General features: G+C 43.1%; 1 protein-coding gene across 10 annotated transcripts in view; it reads left to right on the top strand.

Moving 5' to 3' along the window:
• tcf12 (transcription factor 12) overlaps positions 1 to 14441 on the top strand; it is a 178271-nt gene that overhangs the window by 134785 nt on the left and 29045 nt on the right. For all 10 annotated transcript variants that reach the window (XM_078427058.1, XM_078427050.1, XM_078427052.1 and 7 more), the window contains 2 exons: positions 4434 to 4512; positions 7164 to 7234. In XM_078427058.1, the coding sequence (XP_078283184.1) occupies positions 4434 to 4512; positions 7164 to 7234 (150 nt within the window). The remainder of the gene's footprint in view (positions 1 to 4433; positions 4513 to 7163; positions 7235 to 14441) is intronic.

Raw genomic sequence — 14441 nt, 5'->3', positions numbered from 1 at the left:
GGAGTTGAGTATAGGAGCAAAGAGGTCCTGCAGTTGTTTAGGGCCCTAGTGAGACCGCACCTGGAGTACTGTGTGCAGTTTTGGTCTCCAAATTTGAGGAAGGATATTTTTGCTATTGAGGGCGTTCAGCGTAGGTTTACTAGGTTAATTCCCGGAATGGTGGGACTGTCATATGTTGAAAGACTGGAGCGGCTAGGCTTGTATACACTGGAATTTAGAAGGATGAGAGGGGATCTTATCGAAACATATAAGATTATTAAGGGGTTGGACACGTTAGAGGCAGGAAACATGTTCCCAATGTTTGGGGAGTCCAGAACCAGGGGCCACAGTTTAAGAATAAGGGGTAGGCCATTTAGAACGGAGATGAGGAAAAACCTTTTCAGTCAGAGAGTTGTAAATCTGTGGAATTCACTGCCTCAGAAGGCAGTGGAGGCCAATTCTCTGAATGCATTTCAAGAGAGAGCTAGATAGAGCTCTTAAGGATAGCGGAGTCAGGGAGTATGGGGAGAAGGCAGGAACGTGGTACTGATTGAGAATGATCAGCCATGATCACATTGAATGGTGGTGCTGGCTCGAAGGGCTGAATGGCCTACTCCTGCACCTATTGTCTATTGTGTCCAGGGCACTCTGTCAGTGTCATGGATGACAACTTCTTCAGAATGCTCATTTGAATTGATGCTTACTGCCTCTCTGTGCTTAAGCTCTTCTCCATTCTTGGCAGTCAGCTGAATAAACAGTTGGATGTTTGTGTTGCAGGTGGATTTGATGGTGCTGAAGAACCAGTGCATGTGATGTTTAGCACCGCGAGTTGTTAAACTACCTGTATCGTTGGATCAAGGCAGTGTTAAGTAAGATTTCAGCAGTAGTCATTTCAAGGCAGATGTGTGGCTTTTAGAATAGTTGTAGGAGCAATTCAAGATGTTTGTTATTGCAGATCAATCACCTCAGTCTAACACGTGAAGACTTTGAATCTCAAGGAACATGAAGGTGCTTTCAGGATTCTATAGAAATCATAATTTTAAAAAATCAAGTTTAATTGATTGCACTTTGTTTTGTAAGTACTATAACAGAAAATGAACTTTGTTACCTGATCTGGTGGCAGTGTTATTAATTTATGCTCAGTAAGGATTTTGAAAATCTTGGTCTCTCAATCCACATCATGAATGTTTGATTTTGTTTTCAATGTGCAGTGGCCAGTATTTTCCAAACAAAATATATTTATAACTTTGATACAGCAGCTGTATTTCTGAGGTATCAACTTAAGGTGCAGCCAGGAACCTTGCTTTTAATGTCAAAAGCTACTTTTACACATACCTTTGCAAAATAAATGTATTATTTTCACCTGGTCATTGTTTAATAAATTGCAATTGTATTGAAAGCCTGAGATATTCCATGGCTTCTTGAGGAACAAAAACGTTTTTCTTGAAGTAAATGTTAATTCCATTAGCTTCCTTGGGAAAGTTTGCTTTTTTTCCAGGTTGCTTGATTAGCTTGTAAAGCAAGTGCAGAAGCCACAAGATATTATGGCTCATTTCTGAGAGTGATCAACCAGCCAAAAATTCACAATGAAGGAATGGGAGTAAGAGTTAAAATTTACGAAATGACAATGAGATGCTTCAGCATGTAATCGGCACAATATTTCTGACCAAGAATGCTACATGATTTGCTTGACTAATGAGATCTTCCATACTATGCCTGGTTGGTGACCATTTAAGAAGGCAGAATTGTCATAACTTGAGATTTAGATCACATTTCACTGTACCTTAATTGGTACACGTGACAATAAAATACCTTTGAACCTTTTGAACCTTTGAAATGAAGACCAGTGGAAAAGAAATATTGGAACACGTTTTCTTTATCCTTGGTAATCATTTAATTACCATTGAAGTGCTTCAAAAACATTCAGTTTGCAAGCTTGGAACTGGGAACAACTTTGAGGTGTGACATTTTATATACTTCCTCAGACACCATTAATACGATACGATAGAACATTATTTATCCCAGGAGGGAAATTGATCTGCCAACAGTCATAAAAACACAAAATACATGAAACATGAAATTAAAGTGACGAGTGGAAAGGATTGGGGATGTGGAAAGGTGTGTGTGGGGGGGGGGGGGTTGTCAGTCTCAGTCTACCCCACAACAGAAGGAGTTCCTTATAAAAATCCTTTGCTCATCATAATTTTGAAATGAAATGTAGGAGGTTTACTGAGATGGAAATGTTTCCAAATACACAGGACAAGATGTTAGAAATCCAAAGTGCCAAATGTCAATTTGCTCCCGGTGGTGATGGGAGGCTTATGCACTCACCTATGCTCATCCGATGTTGAGAATGGCTAGGCAGACACGTCATTGGGGTTATCAAGTGGGCACCTACTTTCATCGACGTTTCGCTGATTGGACCCACGACGTCTCCAGTAGGCTTAGCAGTGCATTCTGGCGTCCCAGAACCACCCCCCTCTACATCTGCCTAGCCGGCTTATTTGGGAGACCAGATTGGGTCTTTCCTCTTCAGCCAGAGCCACTGGCTACTCCGCTCTGCCACCTGTGATGTTTCCTTGATAGCCTGGCGTAGGGCTTGTCCGCTGATCCCCAGGTCCTTCATCAGTCTTACGGTAGATGTTGCTACAAATCCTCGACATCCAACTTCTACCGGGCAGATCTTTGCTCTCCAGCCCCGCTGTTCTGCCTCCGCTGCAAGGTCTGTGTAGCGCAGTTTCTTTCTTTCAAAGGCTTCCTGCACAGCATCCTCCCAAGGGACTGTGAGCTCCACAAAATACACCATGCGCTGAGAGTTGGACCAGAGGACAAGATCAGGCCTCAAGTTGGTGATGGCTATCTCTGGTGGAACTGTAAGCCGCTGGTCCACATCCACCAGCATCTGCCAGTCCCGGGCTGCCTCCAGCTGTCCAAACCTTGTCCTTGGTGGAATTTTCCGTTGCTTTTGTTCCCCCTCCCGAACAAAGGCAATTGGCATAACTGGGTTGGTTGTTCTGGTCGGCAGGGCATTGTTGGTTGTTCTTTTGCTTTCCAGAGTCGCTGCCAGGTATTTGAGCACTTGATTATGTCTCCAGGTGTACCGTCCTTGGGAGAGGCTTACTTTACACCCAGTGAGGATGTGCTTAAGCGTGGCTGGTGTTGAACACAGGGGGCATGATGGATCTTCGCCCAGCCATTGGTTGAGATTTTTTTGGCTAGGAAGGACATCATAGGTTGCCCGAAAAATAGAGTTGCGGCATATATTGGAATCTTTGAACCTTTGTGTTTGGAGGAATTTCTCTTCGTGTTTTATCCAAGGCAATTGCCTAGAATCTCTGGAGTTATTTGATGTGGCAATTTGGGTCACTTGAGCATTGTGGTTTTCGGTCTCCCATTGCTATCTCTGTTCCACTTGGGTATAACCTGAAGCCTAAGCAGAGATATAGTGTGACAATATCATATTGCTTTTTACTGTAAAATTGTGTGTAATTATCTTTTAAAATAAAATGAAACAATGATTTATTTTTACATTTTTCTCTTTGCTGTTGTCTCATTTTTCTTTGCCGTTGAGATCCCTTGCCCTTGCAAGAAAGAAACATTGTATTCTGGAATTAAATCTGCCTAGAGCAGAGTTGAGAGGATCATTTAATCAAAGTGGCTGAGCAAGTGATGGGATTTGTTGAAGATAATTATAGCTTGCGCAATTCTCTTTCCACCTTCACTCGTAACATGAATGTTCATTGTTTATGACATTTCAGTAACAAATAAAAACCTGTACTTCTGTTAGATATTGCAATGTTGTCCTTAAATATATCTTCCACCTTTAAAATTTTTGCAAACTTAATTTATTTTCCAACTCTTTGACCTTGAGGGAGTGGATGTCAGACATCTATTTATTGTTGCTCCCAAATGTAAACTGCCGATCTGCTGAAAACGGCTAAGTATATTTTTTTGTGCTGGAAATATACTGATTTATGTTTGCCAATAATTAGTCATTTTTTACTTTGTGCAGTATGCTTCGACCATACACACAAAATTGTCTCTAAACTGAGGGCTGTAAACTCGAATTATGTCAAACATCAATATGTTTCATGCATGTGTTTAGAATTTAGAACTTAATTTAAAACGTAATTTTTCAATGTCTACAGAGGAATTGGGGGTAAATGGCCGGATAAATCTATGATTATGGTGCAAGGATTCAACTTTGGTATCCCTCAAATGCAACCTGAATTGGAAAGGTTAAAAGACTGGATATTTATACAGTGAATAATGACTCATTAGAAAATAGATTTTAGAATATTAAATAGTCGAAATCTCATGAGTATTTTAGCTTCTTGGAAGTTATGCCAGCAAGAATTATGGAGATAATTATTCCAATCATCATTTCAAAGTAGCAACAAAGATAAATGGCAATTTTGACTCCTAATTTTGTCTATTTCTTTATATTTGTGCAGATTTATTCACCTGATCACACCAGCAGTAGTTTCCCTTCAAATCCATCAACACCAGTTGGATCGCCATCACCTTTATCTGGTGAGGTTTGACAATTTTTGTAATTTTGAAGACAGTCAATGAAGCTGAAGGCTTAACTAGTTCTATGTGTGTTTATGGTCTACAAAATTAATGAATTTACCTATGAACATCAAATTAATCAAAAGGAGTTAACCTCTTAACCCTTTGTGCCTGCTCCACCATTCAACAAGACTATGATCTGATCGTGAACTCAGCTCTGCATTCCCATCTATCTGTTGTATCCTCTCACCCCTTGTTCAACAGGAATCCATGTGGTTCCATTACTTTTGCTATGTCCAATTGAATAGGCTGTCTTCTGTGATGATAAGGACCTCGGGCAGAACTTGAAATAAATCACCCATTTCTGCATTTTTATCAATCATTTGGCAGGCCCTGCTGTCATTGGGGATTAGAATTTTCTTGAAGCCACCACCTCCTGTTTCAGTTTAATTCTCCATCACAATTCATGTAGGACTGCATGTATATGTGACGATTGCATATCTGATCTGTTGGTTACTTACCTCTATCATTTATTTCAAACTCTTAGCTGTAGGAAAAAAACTGCAGATGCTGGTTTATATTGAAGGTAGACACATACAGAAGGTAGCATCGGAGATGTCCTCATTCTTTAAGAAACGGGGATCCCCTCTTCCATTATAGATGAGGCTCTCACTAAAGTCGCCTCGATATCCCGCAGCTCTGCTCTTCCTCCCCCTCCCCCCATTAGTAACAATGACAGAGTCCCTCTTGTCCTTGCCTTCCACCCCATCAGCCGTAGCATACAACATATAATCCTCCAACATTTTTGCCACCTCCAATGGGATCCCACCACTGGCCACATCTTCCCATCTCCACCCCTTTCTGCTTTCCGCAGAGACCGTTCCCTCTGAAACTCCCTGGTCAACTTGTCCCTTCCCACCCAAACCACCCCCTCCCCAAGTACTTTCCCCTGCAACCGCAGTAGATGCAACACCTATCCCATCACCTTCCCCCCTCCAATCCATGGACCCAAACAGTCTATCCAGGTGAGGCAGAGGTTCACCTGGCCCTCCTCCAACCTCATCTGTATCACTGTTCCAGGTGTCAACTTCTCTACATTGGCAGGACCAAGCGCAGGTTCGGTGATCGTTTCGCTGAACACCTCCACTCAGTCTGTCTTAACCTACTTGTTCTCCCGGTGGCTAAGCATTTCAACTCCCCCTCCCATTCCCAATCTGACCTTTCTGTCCTGGGCCTCCTCCATTGTCAGAGTGAGGCCCAGCGCAACTTGGAGGAACAGCACGTCATATTTCACTTGGGTAGTTTACACCCCAGCTGTATGAACATTGACGTCTCTAACTTCAGATAGGCCTTGCTTTCCCTCTCTATCTCCTCCCCCTTCCCAGTTCTCCCACTTGTCTTACTGTCTCCGACTACATTCTATCTTTGTTCCGCCCCTTCCCCTGACATCAGTCTGAAGAAGGGTCTCAACCCGAAACGTTACCCATTCCCTTTCTTCCAAGATGCTGTCTGACCCGCTGAGTTACTCCAGCATTTTGTGTCTATCTTTGTTTAGCTGTCCTGTGTTGCAGCTTCACACTGTCGCCTTCTTTAGGTTTGTTCATTATTATTCCCACCTTAACTTTCTGCATTTCACTTCGAACCAACGACTGCCCCAGGCTTGGTGGGAGTGGGAGAGTGAGTGATATTGTGGACAATTCAGTTGTGGTGTTGAGTATTTCCGATGCTGCTCAGCTACATAATACAACAAAGATATAATTGAATGGGCAAATCTGTTTTGAATCTGCATTTAACATGATTGCAGTGTTCACACAACTCAATAGAGTGTGTCCATGGAGTTAAACTGGGTCTTTGTCTCCACCAAGGCAGTGCAGACCCATTTCTTGGACAGATGCGTCTCACAGGTAGATGGGCAAGAAGTATCCTTCCATTGGTTCACTCACCAACTGCCACCTGGCTGGTCTGGCAGCTACATTTTTCAGGCTTTGGTTGATTGTTAGTGGAGGTGCAATTAAGTTATTCTTGAAGTCCCCCACCCAGAGTACAATCTATGGCATTGATATTCTGTTATTTATTTTAAATGTTCTTCCATGTGGAGAACACTGACTCATCAACTGAGGGGGGACACAGGAGGTGATTTCCTTGATCATGTTTGACCTGATCCCATGGAGCTTTATGGGTGTCTGATCAATGCTGAGGATTTCCAGAGCTTCTGCACCCTGCCTGCTTTTTACTGTGGGCCTGTCCTGCTGATGGGACAGGACAGACCTAGGAATTGTAAGAGACAATGTGTGGTATGATTTTGTGAGTACAGTCATATCTGTCTTTTGCTTGATTAGTTTGCGCTAAAGCTCTACCAATGCAGTCAGTGGACTCCAGATATCTACAAAGAGGACTTTGTAAGTTCAACTGGGCTGGTGGAACTTTACAATGGAATTTGGTGCTTGTGTTGATGGGTAGTAGTCTAAGTGCTTTTATTCTTTCTCAGTTTCAAAATATTGTTCCTTATGCAACTGAGTTGTTTGAAATTCCAGTTCAGAGGCCATTTTAGAGTAAACCACATTGGCCTGTTTAGGCCAAACTAGGTAAGGATGCTAAAAACCTTTTTTTGTATCTGATTCGCTCAACTACATTTTAAGTTTGTGGCTTACTTTGCGTCTTAATTTGCACAGGTGCTAATCAGTGGTCAAGACCAGGAGGAACTCCATCATCTCCGAGTTATGAAAACTCTCTTCATTCACTGGTGAGGCAGACCAAATATTCTAAAATGTTTGGCTATGTTGTACTATGATTGTAATTCGGATGTTCTTGAACTGCTAAATGCATTTTTTGCTGGGAACTTGCTTCAGGTTCCTGATAATTAAATGGCCTGAGGGCAAAACAGAGACTGTAGTAGCTATATTTTTTGTATTCTTCATCAATCCTCGCAGTAATATCTAAATAACTTTGGGCTTGTTTACTTAACCATCACTAGAAATTGGTCTTTAAACCCCTTTATATAAAAAAAATTGAACAAAGTTGAAATTAAAACATGTCAGCCCTGATGAACCAATGATGGTTTGAGCTTTCTCAGAGAAACATGAGGTGCCGGACGAAGGTGGCTAATGTTGTGCCTCTGTTTAAGAAGGATTGCAAGGAAAAGCCTGGGAACTATAGACTAAATATTAAAATATATTGCATTTAGATAGACGCAGGATGATAAGGGATAGTCAAACTGGTTTTGTATGTGGGAGATCGAGTGTCTCAGATCTGATTGAGATTTTTTAAGAAGTAATCAAAAAGATTGATGAGGGCAAATTCGTAGATGGTGTCTATATGCATTTCGGCAATGCATTTGATAAGGTTCCGCATGGTAGGCTGCTCTGGAAAGTTAAATCGCATGGGATCCAGGAAGAGCTAGCTAACTAGATATAGAATTGGCTTCACGGAGGGTGATGTTGGAAGTTTGTTTTTCGAAATGAAGGCCTGTGATTCGTGCTGTGCCTCAAAGATCAGTGCTGGGCCCATTGCTGTTTGTGGTTTATATCAATGATTTGAATAAGAGTGTAGAAGGCATGGTTAGCAAGTTTGCAGATGACACTAAAGTGGGAGGTATCATAGATGGTGAAGATGGTCATCAAAAATTACAGCAGGATCTTGATTATTTCAGCAAGTGGGCCGAGGAATGGTTAATGGAGTTTAATGCGGATAAGTGTGAGCAGTTGCACTTCAGGAAGTCAAACCAGAACAGGACCGTTGCAGTGAATGGCAGGGGTCTGGAGAGTGATGTGGAGCAGAACGATCGAGGAGTGCACGTACATAGTTCCTTGAAAGTAAGGGTCCTTAGTAGATTGGGTGCTCAAGAAGGCTTTCAGTACATTGGCCTTCATCAGTTGGGGGTATTGAGGATAGAAGTTGGAATGTTAATTTATAGACAATAGACAATAGACAATAGACAATAGGTGCAGGAGTAGGCCATTCAGCCCTTCGAGCCAGCACCGCCATTCAATGCGATCATGGCTGATCACTATCAATCAGTACCCCGTTCCTGCCTTCTCCCCATACCCCCTCACTCCGCTATCCTTAAGAGCTCTATCCAGCTCTCTCTTGAAAGCATCCAACGAACTGGCCTCCACTGCCTTCTGAGGCAGAGAATTCCACACCTTCACCACCCTCTGACTGAAAAAGTTCTTCCTCATCTCCGTTCTAAATGGCCTACCCCTTATTCTCAAACTGTGGCCCCTTGTTCTGGACTCCCCCAACATTGGGAACATGTTATCTGCCTCTAATGTGTCCAATCCCCTAATTATCTTATATGTTTCAATAAGATCCCCCCTCATCCTTCTAAATTCCAGTGTATACAAGCCCAATCGCTCCAGCCTTTCAACATACGACAGTCCCGCCATTCCGGGAATTAATCTAGTGAACCTACGCTGCACGCCCTCCATAGCAAGAATATCCTTCCTCAAATTTGGAGACCAAAACTGCACACAGTACTCCAGGTGCGGTCTCACCAGGGCCCGGTACAACTGTAGAAAGACCTCTTTGCTCCTATACTCAACTCCTCTTGTTACGAAGGCCAACATTCCATTGGCTTTCTTCACTGCCTGCTGAACCTGCATGCTTCCTTTCATTGACTGATGCACTAGGACACCCAGATCTCGTTGAACTCCCCCTCCTCCTAACTTGACACCATTCAGATAATAATCTGCCTTTCTATTCTTACTTCCAAAGTGAATAACCTCACACTTATCTACATTAAACTGCATCTGCCATGTATCCGCCCACTCACACAACCTGTCCAGGTCACCCTGCAGCCTTCTTGCATCTTCCTCACAATTCACACTACCCCCCAACTTAGTATCATCTGCAAATTTGCTAATGGTACTTTTAATCCCTTCGTCTAAGTCATTAATGTATATCGTAAATAGCTGGGGTCCCAGCACCGAACCTTGCGGTACCCCACTGGTCACTGCCTGCCATTCCGAAAGGGACCCATTTATCCCCACTCTTTGCTTTCTGTCTGTTAACCAATTTTCTATCCATGTCAGTACCCTACCCCCAATACCATGTGCCCTAATTTTGCCCACTAATCTCCTATGTGGGACCTTGTCGAAGGCTTTCTGAAAGTCGAGGTACACCACATCCACTGACTCTCCCTTGTCAATTTTCCTAGTTACATCCTCAAAAAATTCCAGTAGATTTGTCAAGCATGATTTCCCCTTCGTAAATCCATGCTGACTCGGAACGATCCCGTTACTGCTATCCAAATGCTCAGCAATTTCGTCTTTTATAATTGACTCCAGCATTTTCCCCACCACTGATGTCAGACTAACTGGTCTATAATTACCCGTTTTCTCTCTCCCTCCTTTCTTAAAAAGTGGGATAACATTTGCTATTCTCCAATCCAGTTGTACAAGATGTTGGTGAGGCCGCATTTGGAGTATTGTGTAGGAAAGAACTGCAGATGCTGGTTTAAATCAAAGGTAGACACAAAATGCTGGAGTAACTCAGCAGGACAGGCAGCATCTCTGGAGAGAAGGAATGGGTGACTTTTCGGGTCGAGACCCTTCTTCAGACTGATGTCAGGGGAGTGGGCGGATCAGAGATAGAATGTAGTCGGTGACAGTAAGACTGGTGGGAGGTCGGAGTATTGTGTTCAGTTTTGGTCACCCTGCAATATGAAGGATGTCATTAGCTGTAAAGAGTGCAGACAACATTTACGACGATGTTGCCAGGCCCAGAAGGCCTGAGCTGCAGGGAGAGGCTGGTCAGGCTAAGACTTTATTCCTTGGAATGCAGGAGACCGAGGGGTGATCTTTTAGAGGTGTAGAACCAGGAAACATAGGTTTAAGGTGAGGGGGGAAATATTTAATAAGAACCTGACAAGCAACTTTCTCACATAGAGTGGAACGAGCTGCCTAAGGAGGTATTGAGGCAGGTATTATAACAACATTTAAAATACATTTGCACAGGTACATGAATAGGAAGGTTTAGACTGGTGAGACTAGTGTAGATGGGGCATTTTACTATCCATCTGCATCACTTGATTCCATGCTTTGGTAATTCTTCAGATACTCATACAACACAGAAACAGACCCTTTAGCACAACTTGTTCAAAATACTCACCTAAGCTAGTCTAATTCATCCATATTTGATCCATATTCCTGTTCATCTTTCCTATCCAATTACTTATCTAAATATCATCTAAATGTTGTTATTTTACCTGCCTGAACCACTTCCTCTGGCATTCCATTTACCACTCTCTTTCTTCCATTGGGTGTAACCCACTCCCTCGAGTTGCCAACAACCTTGAAAATCTTTTCTGCAATCTTTCCAGCTTTATGGTATTTTTCCTCAAGTAGGGCGATCAAAATGGAACACAATTCTCCATGTATGGCCTCACCAAAATTTTGTACAATTGCAACCAACTTCTATACTCAATGCGCTGACTGATGAAGGTCAGCGTGCCAAACATCAACTTCATCCCCTGTCCACCAGTGATGCCACTTTCGGGGCACTATGTACTTGTGCTAGTTTGTCACTTTCTTCCAAACACTCCCCAGGGCCCAACTGTTTACTATGAAGTCCTGCCCTGGTTTGAGTTCCCAAAATGTATCACCTTGCATTAAACTCCAATTGCTGTTTTTCAGCACGCTTTTATTGTCAGTCAGCAGAAAGACAATACATGATTACAATTGAGCCATTTACAGTGTATAGGTACATGATAAGGGGAAAATGTTTCGTTCAAGGTAAAGCCAGTAAAGCCCGATCAAAGATGGTCCGAGGGTTACTAAAGAGGTGGATAGTAGTTCAGGACTGCTCCCTTATTGTGGTAGGATGATTCAGTTGCCTGATCACAGCAGGGAAGAAACTGTCCCTGACTCTGAAGGTGTGCGTTTTCACACTTCTATACCTTGTGTTGCAGACCATGTGCATTTCCGGGGGAGTTGTTAAACTGCAGATTTACTCAAACTTTGTGAACGCTGTTCTTGACTTAATGTTATTTAAATTACTCAGGCATGTCACCTGATGCTCAGGGTTATTGACTGTGAGCAAAATAGGCAGGGCAGGGTTTTGACACACTGAAGAAATCCAACTGGATTACGAAGACACAGTAATTGCTGGAATCTGGAAGAAAAGCTATTTTTAAGAATGAATTTAATGGATCAAGCATTATCTGTGGAGGCAGCGGGATAGCCTGAGGTTTTGCCTATTCCTGTGCCTCCATGGTTGCCGCTCGACCTGCTTTGTTTTTGGCTTCAGTTTCTTCTTTGTACACGTGTTTTTTTTCCCCTGGGCAAACACATTTCTTCCTGTTCTCAGCTCTATCTCTTGACATTTTGCCTTTCTGGAGATTTTTCTATGGCTTTTTGTTTTGTCACTCACTCAACCTAAGCTGGGTTTCTCTTTGGTTCTTTCTAAATTTTCCCTTTTTACTTTTCTTCTTGGAGTCTGTCTGCAGGCTCTAAATCTTTGTCTCTCACGAGTTACCCATTTTCTCTTTATATCTCAGATTTGTTAATCATGAGATTAAATTTTAACCCATTAAGAGTAGGAATATCAAGATCCTGATCTCCCTAACCTGACAAATGTCAAAAATTCATGCAAGCCCAATTATGCACAGATGCATTATATTCCTTTGGCTAATTTCCTTGTCCTATTGATCTGAAAATTAACATAAACCCATAAATACAATTTTTGCAAAGTGTTGATACTGCAGCATTTTAATTTCGCGCATGGATCATTCCTCGAAAAAATACTTCTCCAAATTATTGGGAAGTGCATTTTTGAAACATTCAAGTATGTTACATTTGGCCTTCGGTTTCTTGGCACCATTTATATTGGTATCTTCTTACTTGATATCTGATTTGCTTAATTGTATGTTTTTAATTTTCATGACTTCCGTGAAGTCTCTGGTCCCATCTTGGGACTGGCCCCAACCTTGTGTCCCTTAAGATCCAAGAGGCAAAAGTACTGATCCACAGAAAGCACTGTCACTCTGCCCCGCCAAAACTTCACATTTCAGGGCCAAAAATAAACAACAGCTTTTTATTATCAGCTGACTTCATGCTCCAGACACAAAATGCTGGAGTAACTCAGCGGGTCAGGCAGCATCACGGGAGAGAAGGAATGGGTGACGTTTCGGGTCAGGACCCCTCTTCAGACTGATGTCAGTGGAGGGGACGGAACAAAGATAGGATGTAGTCGAAGACAGGAAGACTAGTGGGAGAACTGGGAAGGGGGAGGGGGTAGAGAGGGGAAGCAGGGACTACCTGAAGTTAGAAAAGTCAATGTTCATACCACTGGGGTGTAAACTGCCCAAGCAAAAGATGAGGTGATGTTCCTCTAATTTGCGCACGGCCTCACTGACAATGGAGGAGGCCCAGGTCAGAAAGGCCAGGTTGGGAATGGGAGGGGGAATTGAAGTGCTGAGCCACCGGGAGATCAGGTTGGTTGAGACGTTCTGAGCGGTGGTGTTGAGCGAACCGATCGCCGAGCCTGCGCTTGGTCTCGCCGATGTAGAAAAGTTGACATCTGGAACAGCAGATACAGTAGATGAGGTTGGAGGAGGTGCAGGTGAACCTCTGCTTCACCTGGAAAGACTGTTTGGGTCCTTGGATGGAGTTGAGGGGGGAGGTAAAGGGACAGGTGTTGCATCTCCTGCAGTTGCAGGGGAAAGTACCCGGGGAGGGGGTGGTTTGGGTGGGATGGAACGAGTGGACCAGGGAGTTTGGGAGGGAAGCGAAAAGGGGTGGAGATGGGAAAATGTGGCCAGTAGTGGGATCCCGTTGAAGCTTGCGGAAATGTTGGAGGATAATGTGTTAGATGCGACGGCTGATGGGGTGGAAGGTGAGGGCAAGGGGAACTCTGTCCTTGTTACGAATGGGGGGAGGGGGAGCAAAGGCGGAGCTGCGGGATATTGAGGAGACCCTAGTGAGAGCCTCATCTATAATGGAAGAGTGGAACCCCCGTTTCCTAAAGAATAAGGACATATCATATCATATCATATATATACAGCCGGAAACAGGCCTTTTCGGCCCACCAAGTCCGTGCCGCCCAGTGATCCCCGCACATTAACACTATCCTACACCCACTAGGGACAATTTTTACATTTACCCAGCCAATTAACCTACATACCTGTACGTCTTTGGAGTGTGGGAGGAAACCGAAGATCTCGGAGAAAACCCACGCAGGTCACGGGGAGAACGTACAAACTCCTTACAGTGCAGCACCCGTAGTCAGGATCGAACCTGAGTCTCCGGCGCTGCATTCGCTGTAAAGCAGCAACTCTACCGCTGCGCTACCGTGCCGCCCTCGTATGGGACACATCATCCTGGGGGCAGATGTGGCGTAGACGGAGGTATTGGGAGTAGGGGATAGAGTTTTTACAGGGAACAGGGTGGGAAGAAGTGTAGTCAGATAGCTGAGTTACTCCAGCGTTTTGTGTCTACCTTCGATTTAAGCCAGCATCTGCAGTTTTTTTTCCGACACATCATGCTGCGGACACTTGCCTTTCAATTTCTTCCTTATTGCGAAGGCTGCAACCATGTGTTCAGCTATCTTTGCTGTTTTCCTCCTCTTGTTCACCAAGTGCAAAGCCAAAGCTAAGTCTTCGCCCAGTTTTTAAATGAAACAAATCTTTTGCATCTCATCACACCCCATAATGTATTAATTTTGTGTTTCTTCAGGCACAAAATGCTAATTTAAATTTTATTCCTTTCAGTTTTATTTGCTAGATCTTTTGACTTGATGTTGGAAGAGAAAGTAAATGTGAAACTTGTGGTATTCTCATTTGTACATAACCATCTGCCCATATTAACAACCTGAAATGATGTTAAGTGCATTCATGAGATGTTTCATGTTTTTCAAATGTTAACCTATATGGTCTTGCAGTATAAAACTCATTATGTTCAATAGTTGGATAAATAAGGACAATTGACTCTAATTGAAATTTCAGCATTTTTTTA

The sequence above is a fragment of the Rhinoraja longicauda genome, chromosome 33, assembly GCF_053455715.1.
Source record: "Rhinoraja longicauda isolate Sanriku21f chromosome 33, sRhiLon1.1, whole genome shotgun sequence".
Classification (NCBI taxonomy): domain Eukaryota; kingdom Metazoa; phylum Chordata; class Chondrichthyes; order Rajiformes; family Arhynchobatidae; genus Rhinoraja; species Rhinoraja longicauda.
This window is presented reverse-complemented; position numbering and strand designations above follow the sequence as displayed.